We start from the raw sequence: 22,385 nt of genomic DNA on the forward strand, positions 1-22,385 counted from the left end.
TCACCATCTCCGACAGAAAACACTGTTCACGGTTGCTGCCCTTTGCTGCGTGTCATCTCTCATCTCTCTCCCCCTTTCATATCCATCCACTTATAAATAAGAGGAAAAGCCCCAAAAAAAATTATTTAAAAAAAAAAAAAAAAAAAAAGAAAGGAAAGAAAACACTGTTCACCAACTGCTCCAAACAGCTCTATTGTAGTCCAGCCTTTACTTCCGTGACAAACGTGTGTGTCACTTTGTAACACACGTTATAATGCTCGCCTAGCTGCTAGCATGGCACGCAATCATACTCTGCTTCTGACTGGCTAGTAGTCCTTACCTAGGTACTGTCAGGGCACGCCCTCATACTCTGCTTCTGACTGGCTAGTAGTCCTTACCTAGGTACTGTCAGGGCACACCCTCATACTCTGTTTCTGACTGGCTAGTAGTCCTTACCTAGGTACTGTCAGGGCACGCCCTCATACTCTGCTTCTGACTGGCTAGTAGTCCTTACCTAGGTACTGTCAGGGCCCTCATACTCTGCTTCTGACTGGCTAGTAGTCCTTGCCTAGCTACTGCACATGTGCGACTCCCAACAAAGATGGAATAAAAGAGCGATGCCTCACTGTGTAGCTAAAACAGAGAGCTCAACACACAGGGTGAAAAGAGGAGCTGCAGCAATGTGCACTACAACAAAAAGATGGTGTTTTTAAAAGAATTTAACCATGTAAACTCTCTAAATTAAAAATGTTGACAACAAAGAACTTCTGTTACGTCTAACTGTAATATTTGTCCTCAGTTTGCCGTTTGTAGTATTGTGTAGCGTTTAGCTGCCCTTGTGTTGTATTGATGGAAGTTTACACACAGCAGGGTGTTGTGCAGAGATAAGCCTACGTGATCAGCAGCACTTCACACTTTATTCATCCACCAAACCCAGTTTCCCCTGAAACAATACATCAAAAAGACACCACAGCGCTGTTTAAACAAACACACAAAAAAACTGTGTTATCTAATAATCACTTCAACATCAACCCTTTTCTTCTAAAATGCAAGAGTTACAAAATATTTTGGGAGACAAATTGTAGGAGTGCAAAACTTTCCAGTAAAGGCTCCTTCACACCGTGTGTGTGTGTGTGTGTGTGTGTGTGTGTGTGTGTGTGTGTGTGTGTGTGTGTGTGTGTGTGGTTATGGTTGTGAATTTTGAGTTTTAAAGTCAATACGTACATAGCCACAGCCCAGATTTAACGCAGAAGCATAAATCACGCTTTACAAACCAGTTCTGTTCAAGCATCAAACTTCGGCTGCAAAACCTGACAGAAAATCAGGGCAGTTCCCGAGATTGGAAATAATTGCTCTGTGCAATGTCGAGCTTGTACATTGTCAGCCTCCAAGTGAAACATTTTTATATGGTAAACTCCTGGAGTGTAAATTCTCAGAAAGAGAACCTCTACGTGCACCAGCCTGCACACTCCGAGTACATCGACCAGAATAGATTAGTTTAAAGTAGTTTTGGCACACAGCAGGGCAGTAGTTGCCCTCGTGGTTAGAGGGTAAATGCGCGTAGGTCATAAAAATGCAACATTATTGGCATATAGAGTAACATTTTCCTTGAGAGAGGGGGTAGAGGGGGTAGAGGGGGTAGAGGGGGTAGAGGGGGTAGAGAGGGTGAGGCGGGACCTGGCAGTGGATTCTGGAAACAGAGACTTGGCAGGAGCCATTACAGCTGAGAAAACAAGCCGCAAGTTTTGAGTGCACAGAGCCTCGTTCAACCAAGAGCAGCATGTTGGGTAAATGTGTGTGAGGGTAAAAAAAAAATAAGAGAGCTATGTTCTCTGTACACATAGTTGTGTTGATACGTACCCATAAAGGATCCAGTGCTGCAGATGAGACTGAAAAAGCAGCTTTCGGGTGGCAGAGTTCCACATTTACTGCAAAGAAAACAGAGAGGAGAGGAGGGGGGGGTTAGTTAGTGTGTGCTGGCCTGCAGGCTCAGTGGGCTAAAGTGCGAGTTCAATCGAGTTCTTGCAGAGTTCAAAACCGTTCTGTGACCGCCGCGTTTCTTACTGCTCTTCCTTAGAAGTAGTCATAAAAAAAGCAGCGCAACCGTATTTGTGCTCTTACTTACTCTGTGGCAAAAAAAAAAACAGAAAACGACAGACTTGCTGGGAGGTCGAGGAAATAATGACAATGCGATCTTTATCTATAGACCAAAAGCCCCTTACAAGTATTTAAGCCATGCATCCACAGCAACATGAACCCCTTGTTCATCGTTCTGGGTGTTGTGGTATGAATGCACGGAGGAGAGAAAAAAAAATGCATTTCTAGCTTACATTTTGCGACTCAGTGTGGCAACATTTCAAAGAACGTTGAAGGATCCACTGCACACAACAAAAGCTCTTCTTCCTGTCGAGGTGAAGAGGTCAGCCTCCCCTCCTCTGACTGAGCCTCAGTCGGGGCAAGTGTGGGCTCATCTCCCAACAAACTCTGCAGCTGCTCGCCCAATATCACTACAATGCATCCAATCGCAGCTCCATTAGAGACACACTCAATTAGCTTCTGGTACCATTTCTTTTAACATGACTATACAAACGTCACTGTATGCCGTTTGATACGAAGACAGATTCATAACAGTGAGCTTAGAAGAGTGCGTTTCTCTCTTTGCATGTTTAACTTTTGCGTTAATCTGACATTTTGCAGAGGAACCGTGGCACCGTCTGGCGCTTAGCACCGCCCATGACGATTGTGATTGGTTTAAAGAAATGCCAATAAACCAGAGCACGTTTTTCTCCCATCCAGGAATGCGGTGCGGCATGGGCGATTTTAGACCCTTTTTAGGGAGGCTAAAATTTCATCGTAGCCCCCCTTAAAATTATGATAGTAATAGTTTTTTTTTAAATTAATTTAAGTGCTTCAAGTGAGAGTTTGTGAACTGGTCTGTTAGTGACAGAGGACAATCACCATTAACAGAAACGTAGTGTTGGCCAATCGGAGGAGGTAGTGCCAGACTCCCGCCTTTGGCTGAGTCTTTATCTGATCTGTCAGAGGGAGAACAGGAGACGGTTGTGAAGTTTAACGTTGGTAGTCCCCAGAGAAGAAGTTGGTCATTTCATGGTGCAGATTAGAACCCAAATGGAAACGTAAGCAACTAAAATTGCTGAATGTTAGAACATTGTGTCAAATTGGTTGTTATTACTGTGACTTAATAATGACCAATTTGACACAATGTTCTAACATTCATTTGTCAATCAATAAATTGGTCATTATTACTGTGACTTCCTCTCCGTGAACCATCACCTTATCGTGGTGGAGAGGTTTGTGTGTCTCTGTGAACCTGAGGGTTGTGTTGTCTGGAGCTTTGTGCTCCTGGTAGGGTCTCCCAGGGCAAAGTGGTCTCAGGTGAGGGGCCAGACAAAGAATGGTTCGAAAACCCCAATGAATAAACAAGGTAGAGATGGAGGGACCCTGCCCGGAGGAAGCCCGGGGCCCCCGTCTGGAGCCAGGCCCAGATGGCGGGCTCGTCGGCGAGCGCCTGGTGGCCGGGTTTGCCACGGAGCCCGGCCGGGCACAGCCCGAAAAAGCTACGTGGCTCCCATCTCTCCAGCCCATGGGCCCACCACCTGTGGGAGGAACCGCTGGGGTCGGGTGCGCTGCCACATGGGGCTGCAGTGAAGGTCAGGGGCCTCGACGGACCAGACCCGGGCAGCAGACGCTGGCTCTGGGGACGTGGAACGTCACCTCTCTGTGGGGGAAGGAGCCGGAACTGGTGCGGGAGGTGGAGCGCTACCGGTTAGATCTGGTGGGGCTTACCTCTACGCACAGTCTTGGTTCTGGAACCATACTCCTGGATAGGGGTTGGACTCTTTTCTTCTCCGGAGTTGCCCAGGGTGTGAGGCGCCGGGCGGGTGTGGGGATACTCACAAGCCCCCGGCTGAGCGCCGCTACGTTGGAGTTTACCCCGGTGGACGAGAGGGTCGCCTCCCTACGCCTGCGGGTTGTGGGGGGGGAAACTCTGACTGTTGTTTGTGCATATGCACCAAACAAGAGTTTGGAGTATTCGGCCTTCTTGGAGACCTTGACAGTGGGGGACTCCATTGTTCTGCTGGGGGACTTCAACGCGCACGTGGGCAATGATGGAGACACCTGGAGAGGCGTGATTGGGAGGAACGGCCTCCCTGATCTAAACCAGAGTGGTTGTTTGTTGTTGGACTTCTGTGCTAGTCATGGATTGTCTATAACAAACACCATGTTCGAACATAGGGATGCTCATAAGTGTACTTGGTACCAGAGCACCCTAGGCCGAAGGTCAATGATCGATTTTTTAATCATTTCATCTGATCTGAGGCCGGTATGTTTTGGACACTCGGGTGAAGAGAGGGGCGGAGCTGTCAACTGATCACCATCTGGTGGTGAGTTGGGTCAGGGGGTGGGGGAAGACTCTGGACAGACCTGGTAAGCCCAAACGGGTAGTGCGGGTAAATTGGGAACGTCTGGAGGAGGCTCCTGTCCGACAGACTTTCAACTCACACCTCCGGCGGAGCTTTTCGTGCATCCTTGTGGAGGCTGGGGGCATTGAACCCGAGTGGACAATGTTCAAAGTTTCCCTTGCTGAAGCTGCGGTGAGGAGCTGTGGTCTTAGGGTCTTAGGTGCCTCAAGGGGCAGTAACCCACGAACACCATGGTGGACACCGGTGGTCAGGGAAGCCGTCCAACTGAAGAAGGAGTCTTTCCGGGATATGTTATCCCGGAGGACTCCGGAGGCAGTTACAGGGTACCGAAGGGACCGAAGGGCTGCAGCCTCTGCCGTGAAAGAGGCAAAGCAGCGGGTGTGGGAGAGGTTTGGAGAAGACATGGAGAAGGACTTTCGGTCTTCACCAAGGTGCTTCTGGAAAACTGTTCGCCACCTCAGGAGGGGGAAGCGGGGAACCATCCAAGCTGTGTACAGTAAGGATGGGACACTGTTGACTTCAACTGAGGAGGTAATAGGGCGGTGGAAGGAGCACTTTGAGGAACTCCTGAATCCGACTAATACGCCCTCTATGTTAGAGGCATAGCTGGAGGATGATGGGGGATCATTGTCAATTTCCCAGGCGGAGGTCACTGATGTAGTCAAACAACTCCACAGTGGCAAAGCCCCAGGGATTGATGAGATCCGTCCAGAAATGCTCAAGGCTCTGGGTGTGGAGGGGCTGTCCTGGTTGACACGCCTCTTCAACATTGCGTGGTCTGGGCCAGTGCCAAAGGAGTGGCAGACCGGGGTGGTGGTTCCCCTTTTTAAAAAGGGGGACCAGAGGGTGTGTGCCAATTACAGGGGTATTACACTTCTCAGCCTCCCTGGTAAAGTCTACTCCAAGGTGCTGGAAAGGAGGGTTCGGCCGATAGTCGAACCTCGGGTTGAAGAGGAACAATGCGGATTCCGTCCTGGTCGTGGAACAATGGACCAGCTCTTCACTCTCGCAAGGATCCTGGAGGGAGCCTGGGAGTATGCCCAACCAGTCTACATGTGTTTTGTGGATCTGGAAAAAGGCGTATGACCGGGTCCACCGGGAGATACTGTGGGAGGTGCTGCGGGAGTATGGGGTGAGGGGGTCTCTTCTCAGGGCCATCCAATCTCTGTACGACCAAAGCGAGAGCTGTGTCCGGGTTCTAGGCAGTAAGTCGGACTCGTTTCAGGTGAGGGTTGGCCTCCGCCAGGGCTGCGCTTTGTCACCAATCCTGTTTGTAACATTTATGGACAGGATATCAAGGCATAGTCGGGGTGGGGAGGGGTTGCGGTTCGGTGGGCTGGGGATCTCATCGCTGCTCTTTGCAGATGATGTGGTCCTGATGGCATCATCGGCCTGCGACCTTCAGCACTCACTGGATCGGTTCGCAACCGAGTGTGAAGCGGTTGGGATGAGGATCAGCACCTCTAAATCTGAGGCCATGGTTTTCAGCAGGAAACCAATGGAGTGCCTACTCCAGGTAGGGAATGAGTCCTTACCCCAAGTGAAGGAGTTCAAGTACCTTGGGGTTTTGTTCGCGAGTGAGGGGACAATGGAGCAGGAGATTGGTCGGAGAATCGGCGCAGCGTGTGCGGTATTACATTCAATTTATCGCACCGTTGCCAGAAGGCAAAGCTCTCGATCTACAGGTCAGTTTTCGTTCCTACCCTCACCTATGGTCATGAAGGCTGGGTCTTGACCGAAAGAACGAGATCCAGGGTGCAAGCGGCCGAAATGGGTTTCCTCAGGAGGGTCCATCCGTGAGGAGCTCGGAGTAGAGCCGCTGCTCCTTCGCGTCGAAAGGAGCCAGTTGAGGTGGTTCGGGCATCTGGTAAGGATGCCCCCTGGGCGCCTCCCTAGGGAGGTGTTCCAGGCACGTCCAGCTGGGAGGAGGCCTCGGGGAAGACCCAGGACTAGGTGGAGGGATTATATCTCCAACCTGGCCTGGGAACGCCTCGGGATCCCCCAGTCGGAGCTGGTTAATGTTGCTCGGCAAAGGGAAGTTTGGGGTCCCCTGCTGGAGCTGCTCCCCCAGCGACCCGATACCGGATAAGCAGACGAAGATGGATGGATGGATTACTGTGATTTATAAAGTGTCAAGTTTAGTGATAATAGTGTCAAAAAAATGTTAGCTGATGTTGTTCAGTATCTAGCTCAGAGATTATTGGCTAATGAAATTATTGATTTAGCAGTGAGGGGGAGGGGGGGTTCACACGTTTGCAAGGCACCGTGTCACATTCTCATCAAGGGTCTGAGCCCCCCCTAAAGGTCTGATCCTAGAATCGCCCATTCTGTGTGGAGTAGCCGGACCCTCCTCCACAGCGCTGTGACGGAAGGTCTGGCAATGAGAGACTAATTTACACCTGGCTTGAGAAGTGACCAGAGGTTGCGCAATATTCAACATATTTATAGACTGATAAATGCTCTGTTGCAACCTCTTAAATGTTTTATATGTCACACACAAAAGATGCATTCTGTTTATTTACTCACTGATGAGAGGCTGAGCTGCGTGCCAAGTGACACACAACGTGCATCGACATATGAAAAGATTATTTTTATTTTTTTATAGAGCAGAAATGAAGCAACTATTTATTGTTAAAATAAATTATAAATCAAAACTATGGATGGAAACCACAGACCACAGCAAAGCAAGCTGCTCTTTCACGTGATTCGATACCCGCGGTCACATGGCGCGTATAATATATGTTTTCTGTTGATATTATTGTTTTTGTCTAAAAGAGAGTCCTCGGTCAGTTTCATCGTTGATTCACCACTGTGGCTTCAAGAAACCACATGACTCAATGTCAACAATATGCCATTGTTCGCTTCATTGACGATCACTTCCAGGAACCAGACAACTGCAGTTCTATACAAGAGGAGTTGGATTTTGCAGAATGACTAAAACACTCGCGGTGAAGTAGCTGCAGAGGTCTGATCACTGACCTGATGAGTGGGATGTTGTCCAGGGTGCAGCACAGAACTGGACCCCTCTGTAGTGGAAGCAGCTCCTCACACGAGTCATTATAAAGCCTGTAAACACACACGAACACAGACATGCAAACACTCTCAGTCTAAAGATACTAATGGACACAGAGTGCCAAAAATAACACTGTTGATTCCATGCAACACGCTTCGCCAAGTACAACAAAAGATCAGATCTCTACTTTCAATGAACTTTGGGTGTTTTATTCAATTTTTTGCATTTTAAATTTCTTTTTTTTTTTAAATGTTTCTAAACAGTATCCCGACCGAACGCTGACCCTTATGTGATTATCTTTCCTTTAATATTAATCTAAATAATTCATAATGTTTGCTTTTTTACCTCAAGAATTAGGTTTATTGACCATGAACTCCAAAAAATAATTGAAAAACTGGCAATAAGTTGGTGTTAGTGTTGTTAGTACATGGTAGTAAAAGGAAGCATCGACAAAAGGGTTAAAGGTCCCATGGCATGAAAATATCACTTTATGAGGTTTTTTAACATTAATATGAGTTCCCCCAGTCTGCCTATGGTCCCCCAGTGACTAGAAATGGTGATAGGTGTAAACCGAGCCCTGGGTATCCTGCTCTGCCTTTGAGAAAATGAAAGCTCAGAATAAATAAGGCCTAATTGTATTTTATTTTATTTTAGAAGTTGTAGTTATGGCTGATGGGGCAGGGCTATCACAGGAAAAAAGGAAATTAAACGAAGAACTAAAAGCTAAAAAGGGAAAGTGACAGACTTTTCCCATGTCCCCCTGTACATTCATCGCAACTATATGACACTCTCGTAACGCTAACTTAGCAATACAGTGCTGTAAAGAAAAGACCTTTACAACAGCAGGTGTGGTAGAAACACTACCACTTTTGTCCAAAGTGGCCGCTAGAATCAACACAAACTGAAAGTTACATATAGCCACTTTAAGGTTTAAGGGACATCAGTTGTAAATAAAAAAACAAATGTGTCCAAAAACTCATTTTGGGCCAAGCTGGAATCTCTGAAACTCATCTTAAAAAGTTCAAAGGTCAAAAGTTCAGGTCTTTTGATTGTATTGTCAGCAGCTCAATGGAGCATAATGAAGCGCTGTTAATGTTTGAGCATCAACCGGCACATTCGGAGAATTATGACTCATGATCTAAGTAACAACTGTAGAAAATTAACCCCAAATATTTTGAGGTTAAGGGTCTCTTTTTACAACAGTTAAAGGCTGAGCTGAGTGTGGTGTTTTGAATACAAAACAGTTAGATTTCCTCTTCATCCGCCCACAGGAATACATTTCTGCAGAACTAAAACCTGAGAGCAGCATTATTTGTGAAGACGTTTTTAATGGAGGGTATGGAAATCACAATAAACTATTATCTAACTATTGTCTGTTTTTAGCAAAGAGTGGGATCGCAGATTTGCAAGTGTGCTTTTATTTATTACCTCGTAACACATGGAGGTGGTGTTTTCAGCTCGGTTTGTTTGTCTTTCAGCAGGATCACGGAAAAACTACGGCCCTGATTTTCATGAAACTTGGTGGAAGGGTGTAGCATGGGCCGAGGAAGAGTCTTTTAACGTTTGAAGTGGATCCAAATCACGGGGGCGAATACGCAAACTGTTTTCTACTTTCGTTTACATCGAGAGATAAGGCGTCTGGCCTTGGCGGAGGTCTGTGCTCTCCATGTGCCCTTCTAGTTTGTGACAGGTTTGTCTTGAATGCATCAACTCCTTTGTCCTTACAGGAGACAATCAGTGGTAGAAGAAGTACTCCGATATTTCACTTAATAATTAGTCTATATCCACGACGTTCCACTTCCGGGATTGCTCCGTTGCCGACAGAAATTCCGCTGGATTTCACTCATTTAGGCCGGATATTAGGGCTGAACGATCAATGCATTTGCGATATCGCGATATGTTAAAACGCGATTTCCTAATCTCAAAAGCTGCGTTTTGGTCTCGATTTGATGACTCGCGAGAGCAAATCAGTCTGCACTACGCAGAGAAAGCATCAACTAAGCACGCTAACGCTACACTGTACCTTGAGCTGATCTCTGTCATTCAAACAATTCTGAGTTGAAGTTTAAAACTTTTACAGCCAGTTTAATAAAATGAAGGGTTTTGTTCGGGCTCGAGTCCATACATGCAGTTAATGGATACAGGCACGCAGAACTGAAGGCTCGGTTGGCAACGAGCTAGCTCTGATTAGCGGGTATTAAATATATATATGTGTGTGTGTGTGTGTGTGTGTGTGTGTGTGTGTGTGTGTGTGTGTGTGTGTGTGTATGTATGTATGTATATGTGTGTGTATGTATGTATATGTGTGTGTGTGTGTATGTATGTATGTATGTATGTATATGTGTGTGTATGTGTATATATATATATATATATGTATGTTTATATGTGTATATATATATATATATATATGTATGTATATATATGTGTATGTGTGTGTATGTATGTATGTGTATATATATATATATGTGTATATATATATATATATATATGTATATATGTGTGTATATATATATATGTATATATGTGTATATATATGTATATGTGTATATACATATATATATATATATATATATACACACACATATATATATATATATATATATATATATATATATATATATATATATATATATATATATATATGTATATGTATGTATATGTATGTATGTGTTTTTACTTATTTAACTGTCTAGTGTGTAATTGTGTGTTGTTCATACTAAACAATGATTTATTGTTTGTCTTTGTTGAATAATACAGAAGACAAAGAGCTTAAAAAAATAATCGAATATCGAATCGCAATCGCAATATTTGGGGAAAAAAATCGCAATTAGATTATTTTCAAAAATCATTCAGCCCTACCGGATATCCGCTGCTTTGGGCTTCCTCTGTGTTGGCGTTCTAACCTCCGGTGGATTTGTGAGGACTATGGTTAACTGCTCCTCAGATCTCTGCAGGATAAATCCAGACAGCTAGCTAGACTATCTGTCCAATCTGAGCTTTCTGTTGCACGACTAAAACTACTTTTGAACGTACACGTGTTCCACCAAAACACTTGTTTAAAGAAATGCTAATAAACCTTAGCACGTTTTTCTCCCATCCCGGAATGTTGTGTGGACTAGCCAGACCTATCTCCGCAGTGCTGTGGAGCAAGGTCTGGCAAAGCAAGACTACTTAAAAAGTGCTCTAAGCAATGTCACATGTTTATTGTCACATACAGCGAACATCTCCTCACTATCCACTAGCTGCCTGTCCAATGAACACACTGTAAAAAAACGCGGTTTCTGTAGACAGCCCAGGCTCCACACATGGCAACAAAAACGAACTGGCCAACCTGCTCCATCAAACATAACAAACAGTGTTCCAGCCAATAACTGACAAGAAGGAGTTGGAGCTGGGGGTGTTAGTGCGCGGAAGGGAGGGGACAGGAGGAGGAGGGAGGGGCGAACTAGCCTCGTTTTGTTGGACAATACTTTGAACATCAACAAGAAGTGACATCACCAAACATCGCTTAGAGCACCTTTAATAATAAACAAAAAAGTAAAAATACTACAGTGTAGAAATACTCTGTTACAAGTGAAAATCCTGCATTCAAAATGTACTTAAGTATTCAGTTGTAAACTGTATTTACGTGTTTTCTGTACCAGCTGTGACTCAATGTCGAGAGACAAATGAAGCTCAGCGTAAATTCTTATATATATATATATATATATATATATATATATATATATATATATATATATATATATATATACAGTATATGTGTATATATGTGTGTATGTATGTATATATGTGTATGTATTATGTATGTATGTATGTATATATTGTGTGTACACACACACACACACACACACACATACATATACACATATATATATATATATATATATATATATATATATATATATATATATATATATATATATATATATATATATATAACAAATCAGGACAGATCACTTTAATAAGTTCAATGAACATGGTGCATAATAGGTTGATATGTTAGTCTTTGGCGAGATTCCATTGCAATTGTTGGAGTCTAATCGCCAGTATATGGAGTATATGTATGAGGAGCAGTTAACCATAGTCCTCATTAATCCACCAAATTTAGAATTCCAACTAATCTAAACTCCCTTCCTTCACACACACACACACACACACACACACACACACACACACACACACACACACACACACACACACACACACACACACACACACACACACACACACAGCAGCACTTTTTTCTTAATGTCCACTCCCCCCATCTTCATCTCTCCATCTCACGCCTCACCGTATGTGTGAATGGATAGACCTGACAGGAAGTAGGGGGCGAGGCCTCGTTGAACCAGGTTGAGAAAAAGATTCCTGGCACAAAAGTGTGTCCACCATGAATGACTTTTTTTTTTTTTTTTTTCTTCCTTAATCAATGCTGCATAAACTTGCCAGCTGAGAAAGTTTTTCCTTCCACAGTTTTCACGATGGGCGTCTGCTAGTAATTACTCACAATCAGTGCCTGAGTTCTGTGGCACATTAACAGGAACTGAATAAAAACCTCCACACTTCTTTGGAAAAAGCATTTTGCTCTGCTGTGTTTCAGCCCCAGGAGCTGAGCTGTTCTGCAGCTCATCTGTATATAAAACGCTGGCTTCCTGTTGTGTAGACAAGGGGGTAACAAACTTTTGGAAAACGAGGATGTAAATCACAGTTACAGCCGACACAAAGACAGCTTCTTTCCCCAACCAGTCACTCTGTTGAACGCTCAGAAATAGTTTTTTAGTATTTCAATCTTACAATTCCAATATTGTTATTAATATATTACCATTGCACTGAACTGCCTTGCACTCTATTTATATTTAAATCTTAAATCTCAGACTACACTGATATTGCACTATTCCTTCCCTCTCTTCAATTGTTATTGTATATTTCTTGTAATTTTGTAAATTCTATTGTATTGTTATACTGCATCCTTAAGAGTATTTTTGTTATATTTCTTACTGTCCTGTTTTTATTCTTTATATGTTAAAGCGCCCATATTATGCTCATTTTCAGGTTCATAATTGTATTTTGAGGTTGTACCAGAATAGGTTTATGTGGTTTAATTTTTACCATATTTTTGTTGTACTGCACAGCTGCAGCTCCTCTTTTCACCCTTTGTGTGGAGCTCTCTGTTTTAGCTACAGAGTGAGGCATCTCACTTCTGTACCATATTTGGGATTTGCAGTAGCTAGGTAAGGATTACATCAGCTAGCTAGCTGTTTCTCTAACTTCAGTCAGTACAAGGCAGGATTAACCGAGAGACTTCTTCTTAACGAGGGCGCACTTCCAACTTAGCGTGGAATACCTGCAGAACAGGGACATGGAAGTAGTTCTTTTGTAGATTATGGTGAATTTGTGTGTGTTGTAGCAGTGTTTGGCCATTGAGAATGAGGGGACTAACTAGCCCCCTCGTTCTCAATGGCGGCTAGTGACGTAGAAAGGCGTGCAGATTTTGACCAGCTCACCCGGAGACTGAAGGCAGGACACATTCAGAAACCGGATCTCACTCAGAACAGAATGGATGTTTTTTTTTCCAAGTTTGTATGTGTATAGAAGCACCAGAGACAAAATAACACCTCAAATCCCAGAAAAAGTGATTTTTTCATAATATGGGCACTTTAAGTGAGTGTTGTACTTTGAGAGCAAGGATTAACCAGAGACAAATTCCTTGTTTGTTTACACAAACTTGGCCAATAAAGCTGATTCTGATAATAGGGTTTAAAACCAGCAAAGACTCTTTACCAAATGTCAGCTGTGATGAACATGTATGTGATTTGTTGACCAGAGATATTTAGCCGTTTCATTATTGCTCAAGTGACCTGAAATTCTAGTGTGGACGCCATGTGTTCACATCGATGTAATCTAAGGATTAAAACATCTCTAACCTCCCTGTCTCTGGTGTTTGCAAAGTCGTGCTCAAAGAGATGCTAACTTTTAGGACACTCCACTAAAAACCAACGCAACTTTAAAACTACATTAGCATATATTTTTTGGGCCACTTTTTGGACAGCAGAAACAAGTCGTGAACACAACACTGACACATTATCACGTTTTGAGTTCATACAAACAGTAGGTAGCTAGATGGGGCCACTGAAAACGCAATTCTTGAAAAACTCACAGTACACATTTGTGCGTTACAATAACATCATAAAGCAGTGTGTGTGTGTGTGTTTGTGTACTGTACCAGTTATGCACAGGGCAGACATGCTGGTTGTACAGGGCCATCGCATATCTGTAAAGTTAAAGGAGAGAAAAATCACTGGTCAAAGAACTGAACAGGAAGAAATAAATAACTTGGAGATACGGACACAATCTTTGATATTGTCTTGCTTTGCCAGACCCTCCTCCAAAGCACACTTAAGGAGGGTCTGGCTAGTCCACACAGCCTTCGGGGATGGGAGGAAAACGTTATCTGGTTTAATGGCATTTCTTTGAACCAATCAGAGGTGCTAATCTCCACACAGAGCCGCTGCAAAATAATCGTGCGAGAGAAAACTCAGATTGGACAGATAGTCTAGCTAGCTGTCTAGATTTACCCTGGAGAGATCTGAGGAGCAGAACACAACACAAAAAAGTGGGAGGACACAGAAAATACATGCATCTGGTGGAATGTCCTGCTGCACCGGAGCAATCCTGGAAGTGGAACGCGATAGTGATCTTTGATACGACAGCTCCACTCTTAAAACATGGCTGTCAGCACTTTATCACCGTTTAACAAACCAGAAATACGCCACACAGTGCTAACAAAACGTATCACACATATTACCATACTGTTGCTTTCACAGACTGAGGCTTGTGTTCCTCAATGCGTGTACGCAGAAGCTGCTGGCTGTATTTTAACCTGCACTATGATGCTGCTTCTTAAATCCCTTAAATGTTCAACCACACAATAACTCCACAAACACACAGCCTGGCTGCAAACCTGAGATCATTTATCACACACAATTCCTGAGTTACATAAACGCCTAACCAGGGACAAGGACTGCAAATTAGCCTACGGCTAGAAGTCCCATATACATTGCATGAGTTGCACACACACAGTCTCACTATCTTTGTGGGGACCCGCCATTGACATAATGCATTCCCTAGCCCCTTACCCTAACCTTAACCATCACAACTAAATGCCTAACCTTAACCCTTACCCTCACCTTAACCATCACAACTAAATGCCTAACCTTAACCCTTACCCTAACCTTAACCATCACAACTAAATGCCTAACCTTAACCCTTACCCTAACCTTAACCATCACAACTAAATGCCTAACCTTAACCCTTACCCTAACCATAACCTAATTATATTAATAATCCTAAAACCAAGTTTTAACCCTCAAACAGCCCTTTAAAGTTGTGGGGTCCAGCATTTTGTCCCCACAAGGCTGTCGGGACCCCACAAGTATACTGTATTCCCGGTTGGACCCCACAAATGTAGTTAAACGAGACACACACACACACACACACACACACACACACACACACAGTAGTTGACCATAATGATAAATTATGCCAGAAAGAATAGTACTAAACTACACATAAGAAAAAAAATGTCTCTTACTTTCTTTACTGCTAAATACACTCTGAAGCACATTTTAGGCCTCAACGAGACACAGAGCGGCAGACATTCAGAGTTTCAAACTTGCTAGCAGCCAGCATCTGTTGGTATGTCCACTTTGAAATATCTAACCTAAGAACTAATCTAAGAACTATTGGATGGATTTCCATGAAATTTCACTTAACCTTTCCTGAAAGTGACAATTTGACAGGTTAATGCAGGATCGTATGAGTTTTCCAAAACATGAAGAAATTCAGAGGAACAAGTCGCAGTTTTGAGCATCTTGTTCAACTTAAGTGCACAGCCCAGGGCCGTGTGCATGGCTGCAGACGCTCTTGTTTCTTTGACTCATCGTTTAACTGTAACCACATGTAAACAACATGTAATCTGAGGCTTTAAATATGTCAGGATAAAAGATAACATGACTTTGAATCCCACCAAACACTCAAAAGACACATTGTGCCACGGATAAGATTCACAGGAAACAAAACAAGGTGACGATGACACATGTTACATGGAGATAAAACTTAAAATTAGACTTGTGAGTGCCTCTACTGATCGCTGATAACAAGGTCCGGTCAGGAGAATTGATTCGCCTTTACGTGAACAACAGTGATGGACTTTGGTAGAGGAGATAACAGCTTTTGGGATTTAAAAGTACGGTGGCCAACAGGTGCAAACGCCCTGCAACTTCAGAAAACACATGCATATAGACAAAACACAAGCAAATTAAGAAAACAACTTCATTAATTTGACAACACGTGCAGCATTCAGCAAACGCGATGCATATACACACAACACAACCAAATATACAAACGCGCTGCAATTAAAAAACGATGCAAAAAGAAAAGCACACAAACCCCGAAAACAAATGCAACAAAAAAACGCTGCATCCAGATTCCACAACGGAAGTTCTCCAGACCTCTAGAGGGAACAGCTGATCAGCTGGATTTTCGATCCCTTTTCTGCCTTTTTATTAGTCGGGTATGGCTGCATAGTAAAAAGAGAACTCCTGTCTCATGCCCTTATTAATAACATAATATAATATATTAGTAACATACAGTCTCTGCTCCGTGCTCGAGCTTCGACTTTTCAAAATAAAAGCTCGCGTTTGGTCGGCTCGTCTTCCTTCGGTGTTTTGGATGTTTTTGAACTAAACAGTACGGCAATCATGCTAATGAATACAATAACTTTTTCAGCAGATGTCTTACTTACAACACAATAGAGCAAGCAAAGCAGTTTTGTCTTTATTTGCAGGCTGGATTTATTCAGTTTGATAAATCCCACGGTAAATTGGCTGGTTAACTAAACAGGGAGGGATTATAAATAGTCTGTTTTTTGTATTGCAAGAGCGAATTGCTCCACAATATGAATACAGATTGGTCACTTATTTTGTTGTATAATCACAATATTACACTTGAGGGCAGTCTACACTTCAGTGATGCGCTTTCGGACCTAGAAATTAAACCCTCTTATTTAATGTGGCTTAAACAAACGTCAACGTTAAACATTGATGCAGAAAGTTTTAAACGTTTTATTACCACAAGTTTACAGACACGTCTCTGCTGATTGAGTATCAGCTGTGACCCGAGCCGAGACACACCCACCAAACAAGAGAAAACATATCTCAAACATAGACTAAATATTTACAGTCTATGATCTCACCGTTGCACACCGTTCTGAGATTAAACGTCTCTCTCTCTCTCTCTCTCTCTCTCTCTCTCTCTCTCTCTCTCTCATAGACTGTTATGTTCTCCCCCCAGCCCAAAAAAAATCAGCTGTTCCACTGCTAAGTGTAATATTGTGATTATACAACAAAATAAGTTACCAATCTGTGTTCATATTGTGGAGCAATACGCTCTTGAAATACAAAAAATAGACAAACGCGAGCTTTTATTTTGAAAAGTCGAAGCTTGAGCACGGCACCAGCCTCCCGGCTGAGACGGGAGCATAGACTGTATATTACTAATATATTATATTATGTCATTAATAAGGGCATGAGACAGGAGTTCCTTTTTTTACTATGCAGCCATACCCGACTCTAATAAAAAGGCCGAAAAGGGGTCGAAAATCCAGCTGATTATCTGTTCCCTCTAGAGGTCTGGAGAACTTCCGTTGTGGAATCTGGATGCAGCGTTTTTCTTTTGCATTTGTTTTCAGGGTTTGCTTTTCTTTTTGCATCGTTTTTTATTTGCATCACCTTTATGTATTTGGTTGTGTTGTGTGTATTTGCATCGCGTTTGCTCAATGCTGCGCATGTGTTGTAAAATTAATGAAGTTGTTTTCTTAATTTGCTTGTGTTTTGTCTATTTGCATGTGTTTTCTGAAGTTGCAGGGCGTTTGCACCTGTCGGCCACCGTATAAAAGAGTTAAAAACACAGAACTCTTATTGTTTTTACAGCCATATCTGTCCATTCTTTCTTCTGAAAACTTCACAAGCTCGGTTGAAGCTGCAGTCCATGCTTCCGTTCTGTTTCTGGGTCGTACAACGGAGCATTCAGAGGCACGAGCAGACAGGTGTCAACGTGTCTGGGGGGACTCATCTCTGACAGGGGAAAACTTTGGAGACCCGGTGTGAAAACCTTTCGCGGCCACTTTGGGAAGGTGTGAAAGGTTTCTCACAAAAGGAAGACTGTTGTGTCAATCGGCTCACACCGAGGAGAGAAAGGAAGACAACGAGAGAGACAAAGACACAGTCACACAGCCCAGGAATAACCTTAACATCTGCAGTAGACGTGTCCAAGTGTGTTTGACTGTTTCCAGTCTTTATGCTGAGCTACATATTTAGCATGCAAACATAGGAGTGCTATCAGTCTTTTAATTTAAGGCTATATCCGGTTATTTGGTAAATTTCTGATAAACACACATAGAGAAGATTTGAATTGCTATTTTTTTTTATTCTTCTTCTTCAATCATTTTAGCGCTAGTGGTCCTTTGCGGGTGACTAAAACCTCTTGGGGGGTGGGGGCGCCAAAAATTCCACTATGCGGGAATAACCCTGGACACTGAACACAGTCACAGGAGCAGCTGAACTCGCTCATTTCTCACCATGAAAAGCTGCTCTTATCATGTCCGGTTGTCATGTGACGGGACAGATGTGGCAGCTGGGAGCAAAACAGATCCAGATGCAGGGACACGCAGACCAGACGATCCCAGAGAAATGTCAAGGCTGAGTCTTCTCCGGCACGGTCTATTAGACCAAACAGCGAGCCGGTACTCTCTCATCCCAAAGAAGGAAACCGTTTTACGTTCATGAACTTTGTACAGCCGGTTGAGGTCCTCACGACCACGGCGGTGACAACAACAGTCTGACCAGGCTGATGTAAAGACAGCTGGAGTTGCAGCACGTCAGACTGTTTGTCTATAGATAAACAGGCAACAACTACTTATTTGGTATGCGAAAACACACGGAAGAAGCAAATGTTGATGTCTTTCCCACTAGTCTACATCGACGACTCATTTAGGGCATCGTTCCGGTGCCACTGAAAAGAATCCACGTTGATTTTTGGCCGGATCTCTATCCCCTTCCTCTTTTCTTTGTGTTGGCATTTTAAACTCCGGTGGATTTCTGAGGACTATGGTTAACTGCTCCTCAGATCTCTGCAGGGTAAATCCAGACATCTAGCTAGACTATCTGTAAGAGCCAATTAGTGCCCTTGGTATAAATCGGAACCAATCTTTGGTTGCTCAGGTGCAACCCGGGAAACACATACAGTTTTTGACCACACGCACACACGCACACACAACACCACTACATACATATAAGCAGTGATTTGTCTGGAAACCCAACAAAGATATTATTGAAATAAATGGAACCAAAGGTTTAAACTGCAAACATGACTTGGACTTTCATTGATCAAAAAAAAAGGTAAAAAGTGCATCAATTATTCTACCCGTTGAACAGCACCACAGGGGCTTAAAGCTTGGGCTTAGCCTCTACACTATCTGTCCAAACTGAGTTTTCTGTTGCACGACAAACAATTTTTGAACGTACACACGTTCCACCAAAACAAGTTCCTTCCTGAGGCTATTTTGCAGAGTCACCGTGGCTCTGCCCGGCGCTTAGCACCGCCCAAGACGATTGTGATTGGTTTAAAGAAATGCCAATAAACCAGAGCTTGTTTTTCCTCCCATCCCAAAATGCTATGTGGGCTAGCCAGACCTTCCTACACAGCGCTGTGGAGGAAGGTCTGGCAATGCAAGACTACGTTCACACAAACTCTGAGGTACTTACACGAGCCATATCCCGGTGATGGTGAAGACGGGCAGGCTGACAGGAAGGATCATCCACAGGGACATGATGACCAGCTGAAGAGAACAACACACACTCAAACACCTGCAGCCATTACAACCACAATCACCACTTTGTGTTAGTGGCAGAATTATAATTCAGAAAAAAATACGTCAGAAAAAAAACCTTAACCATCCTTTTATGTACTTTTGGGACACAAGACTAACCAATTAATACAATTTTCTTGTTCATGCTTCTCAAATGTGAAGATTTTCTCTGTTTCTGTGTTTTATATATTGAATGTCTTAGACTTTTGGACTGTTAGTTGAACAAAATAATACATTTGAAGGCAACATTTAATACTAGAACTGCAAAGATTTAACAATTAGTTGTCAACTACTAAACTATTTTGATAATCGATGAATCTGTTGGAGTAATTTTTTTTATGAAAAAAAGTAAAATTCTCTGATTCTGAAAGAACTGCTTATTTGCTTGATTAATCAGTTAGTTGTGTTGTTTGGTCTATAAAATGTCAGATGTCAAAAAAAAGTGTTTCCCAAAGCCCAAGGTTACGTCCTCAAATGTCTTGTTTTGTCCACAACTCAAATGATATTCAGTTTACTGTCACAAAGGAGAGAAGAAACTAGAACATATTCACATTTAACAAGCCGGAATCAGAGACTTTGTGACTCAAACCCATTATCAAAATAGTTGCCGATTGATGTATTGGTTGACAACTAATTGATTAATCGATTCATCTCTGCAGTTCTACACAGGACACAAGAAATAAAGAAAATTAAAACAACGGTGTCCTTTTTTTGCACAATGAAAACGGTTGAAAATGGGGAGAACCATTCAAACCATTTAAATGATTATCAAAGTTGTCACATAGTCTCATTTTCTCAGGTTTGAACACCATCGTCACCTTCCTAAAATAATGGCCCAAGTCATTTTTTCAGTTTTTTTTTAGAAAACACAAAAAACTAAACGGCCTATGTCACACGCTTGACATAGGCCCTTATACCAAAAGGTGGCCAGCACAATAAGATGATTTAGGCAAAGAAATCATTTTTGTCAAAAAATGACTTAGGCCATTATTTTAGGAAGGTGACAATATGTTTGTTTGGGTATGCACCTTTCACCAGGGCAAATTCCACATCAATGTAACTTATTGTGGCAATAAAACCTTTTCTGATTCTGATTCACTAAAGAGACATGAATTATTGTTTATATGATGACTGAATAAACTACTACTACTACTACTACTACTATTACCAGTGGTGGAATGTAATTAAGTACATTTACTAAAAGTACTGTACTTAAGTCCAAATGTTGAGGTACTTCTACTCCACTACATTTCAGAGAGAAATATTGTACTTTACTTTTCTACTCCACTACATTCATCTGTTACAGCTTTAGTTACTAGTTACTTTAGTTACTCCTCTACATTCATCTGTTACAGCTTTAGTTACTAGTTACTTTAGTTACTCCGCTACATTCATCTGTTACAGCTTTAGTTACTAGTTACTTTAGTTACTCCACTACATTCATCTGTTACAGCTTTAGTTACTAGTTACTTTAGTTACTCCTCTACATTCATCTGTTACAGCTTTAGTTACTAGTTACTTTAGTTACTCCTCTACATTCATGGGTTCCAGCTTTAGTTACTAGTTACTTTACACATTAAGATGTTTGCACACAAAACACATGTAGTTAATAAAATATGATGCTTTATTATAAATGAAACATAGCCAACAATATAACGACCTACAAGTCCAGCTGAAATGATTATGATTATTATTATATAAATCACAGTGTGGTATTGACATTTACATTCCACCACTGACTACTACTACTACTACAGTGTGCATGCAGAGGTCCAGTACAGGGACTGGCATTAATTATTGTTTTTATGATGACTGAATAAACTACTACTACTACTACTACTACTACTACAGTAGTGTGCATGCAGAGGTCCAGTACGGGGACTGGCATGTCTGATCGTACCTCTGGTTTGTTCGCTGGAGAAAGCGTCAGGCTCTCCTCTTCATCTCAGCTCCTCCAAACTCGAAGAAAAGTTGCACGAAGTCGCAGCTTGTCCGAGCTCCTCTGCACCAGCCGCAACTGATTTCATTGTCCAAAAAAGTGACAAATATGATGCAAGTTTATCCCACCTGGGTCCGGGGTTCGGAGAAAAGCGTCTTCATTCATCCAACGTACAGGGAGCCTGTCCTCCGTCTGCAGCCGGACGGCGGAGAGGAGACAGCGGGGACTTCATAAACTCCTCCTATAGTTCACACTCACTCCGGAGGGTTTTACCCCTTCAAGCACAATCAGACAGATGTGTTGCCAGGTAAGTAGCACTTAGGTTACTAGGAATTTGCCTTGTTTGAAGGTGCATGAATTAAAAAAAATAATAATAATATAAAATTCACAGGGGAGACCGGGGGATAGTCCGCTGTACAAACGCGTCCATTTTCTCCAATCAGGAACACGTTGTAAACAGCTTTTCACACACTAGTCACTCTAAACATGCTCCCTTTAGTCAGCCCCGTGGCAGACACTGCACATTTTAGAAAGAAAAAACTATTTTAGGTAAGGACGTTTTTTTTTAAAAACTCAATTATTTTTGTGATAGCATTGTCAGCTTTGTAGTTAAACTCAACACACTTAAATCTTGCTTATTGTGTGTGTATATGGATATCTTTAATGCAGGCTGTTACTGCTAAGGTTTTAGCTGTTAGCTAGTAAATTAAGCTAGTTCATGGCGACAGTAGTCTGGGTTTAGTAACAAGAGTGTGGGTTAGAAAATGTTAAAACCTACCCCAAGCAAAATGTTTATTGAATTTAAATGTTTTTTTTCTTCTTATAATGTAGACTACAGTTGTAGCATTTTCCTCCTTGTGTTTGAGAGTAAACCATGCGTTTTCTGTTTGGGGTCCAGAGATTAACAGCTACACAGTTTAGCTGACACTTGTTACTAGTTTGTATCACATTTTGAACGCGCTGGCTTAAAAGAGCTCCGAGATACAGTCAGAAATGTCAAAAATGTTACAACTGTCCCCGGTCTGCCTAACAGCATTATTTGGGTTAGGTTAGTTAAAAAGTCTGAGCTGCTTTAAAGCCACTTTT

At 42.5% G+C, this 22,385-nt stretch overlaps 1 protein-coding gene across 1 annotated transcript in view; it reads right to left on the bottom strand.

Moving 5' to 3' along the window:
• The window catches only part of LOC114548546 (transmembrane protein 150A), a gene marked incomplete at its 3' end in the record, with an annotated part of 41,098 nt that extends 19,416 nt beyond the window's left edge, over positions 1–21,682 (bottom strand). Inside the window, exons 1-5 of the mRNA XM_028568529.1 lie at positions 21,261–21,682; positions 19,257–19,330; positions 13,658–13,705; positions 7,404–7,490; positions 1,840–1,907 (exon numbers count right to left, since the gene is read on the bottom strand). Of these exons, the coding sequence (XP_028424330.1) occupies positions 1,840–1,907; positions 7,404–7,490; positions 13,658–13,705; positions 19,257–19,321 (268 nt within the window). The remainder of the gene's footprint in view (positions 1–1,839; positions 1,908–7,403; positions 7,491–13,657; positions 13,706–19,256; positions 19,331–21,260) is intronic.
• Positions 21,683–22,385: the final 703 nt, after the last annotated feature.

The sequence above is a fragment of the Perca flavescens genome, chromosome 21 (assembly GCF_004354835.1).
Source record: "Perca flavescens isolate YP-PL-M2 chromosome 21, PFLA_1.0, whole genome shotgun sequence".
Lineage (NCBI taxonomy): Eukaryota > Metazoa > Chordata > Actinopteri > Perciformes > Percidae > Perca > Perca flavescens.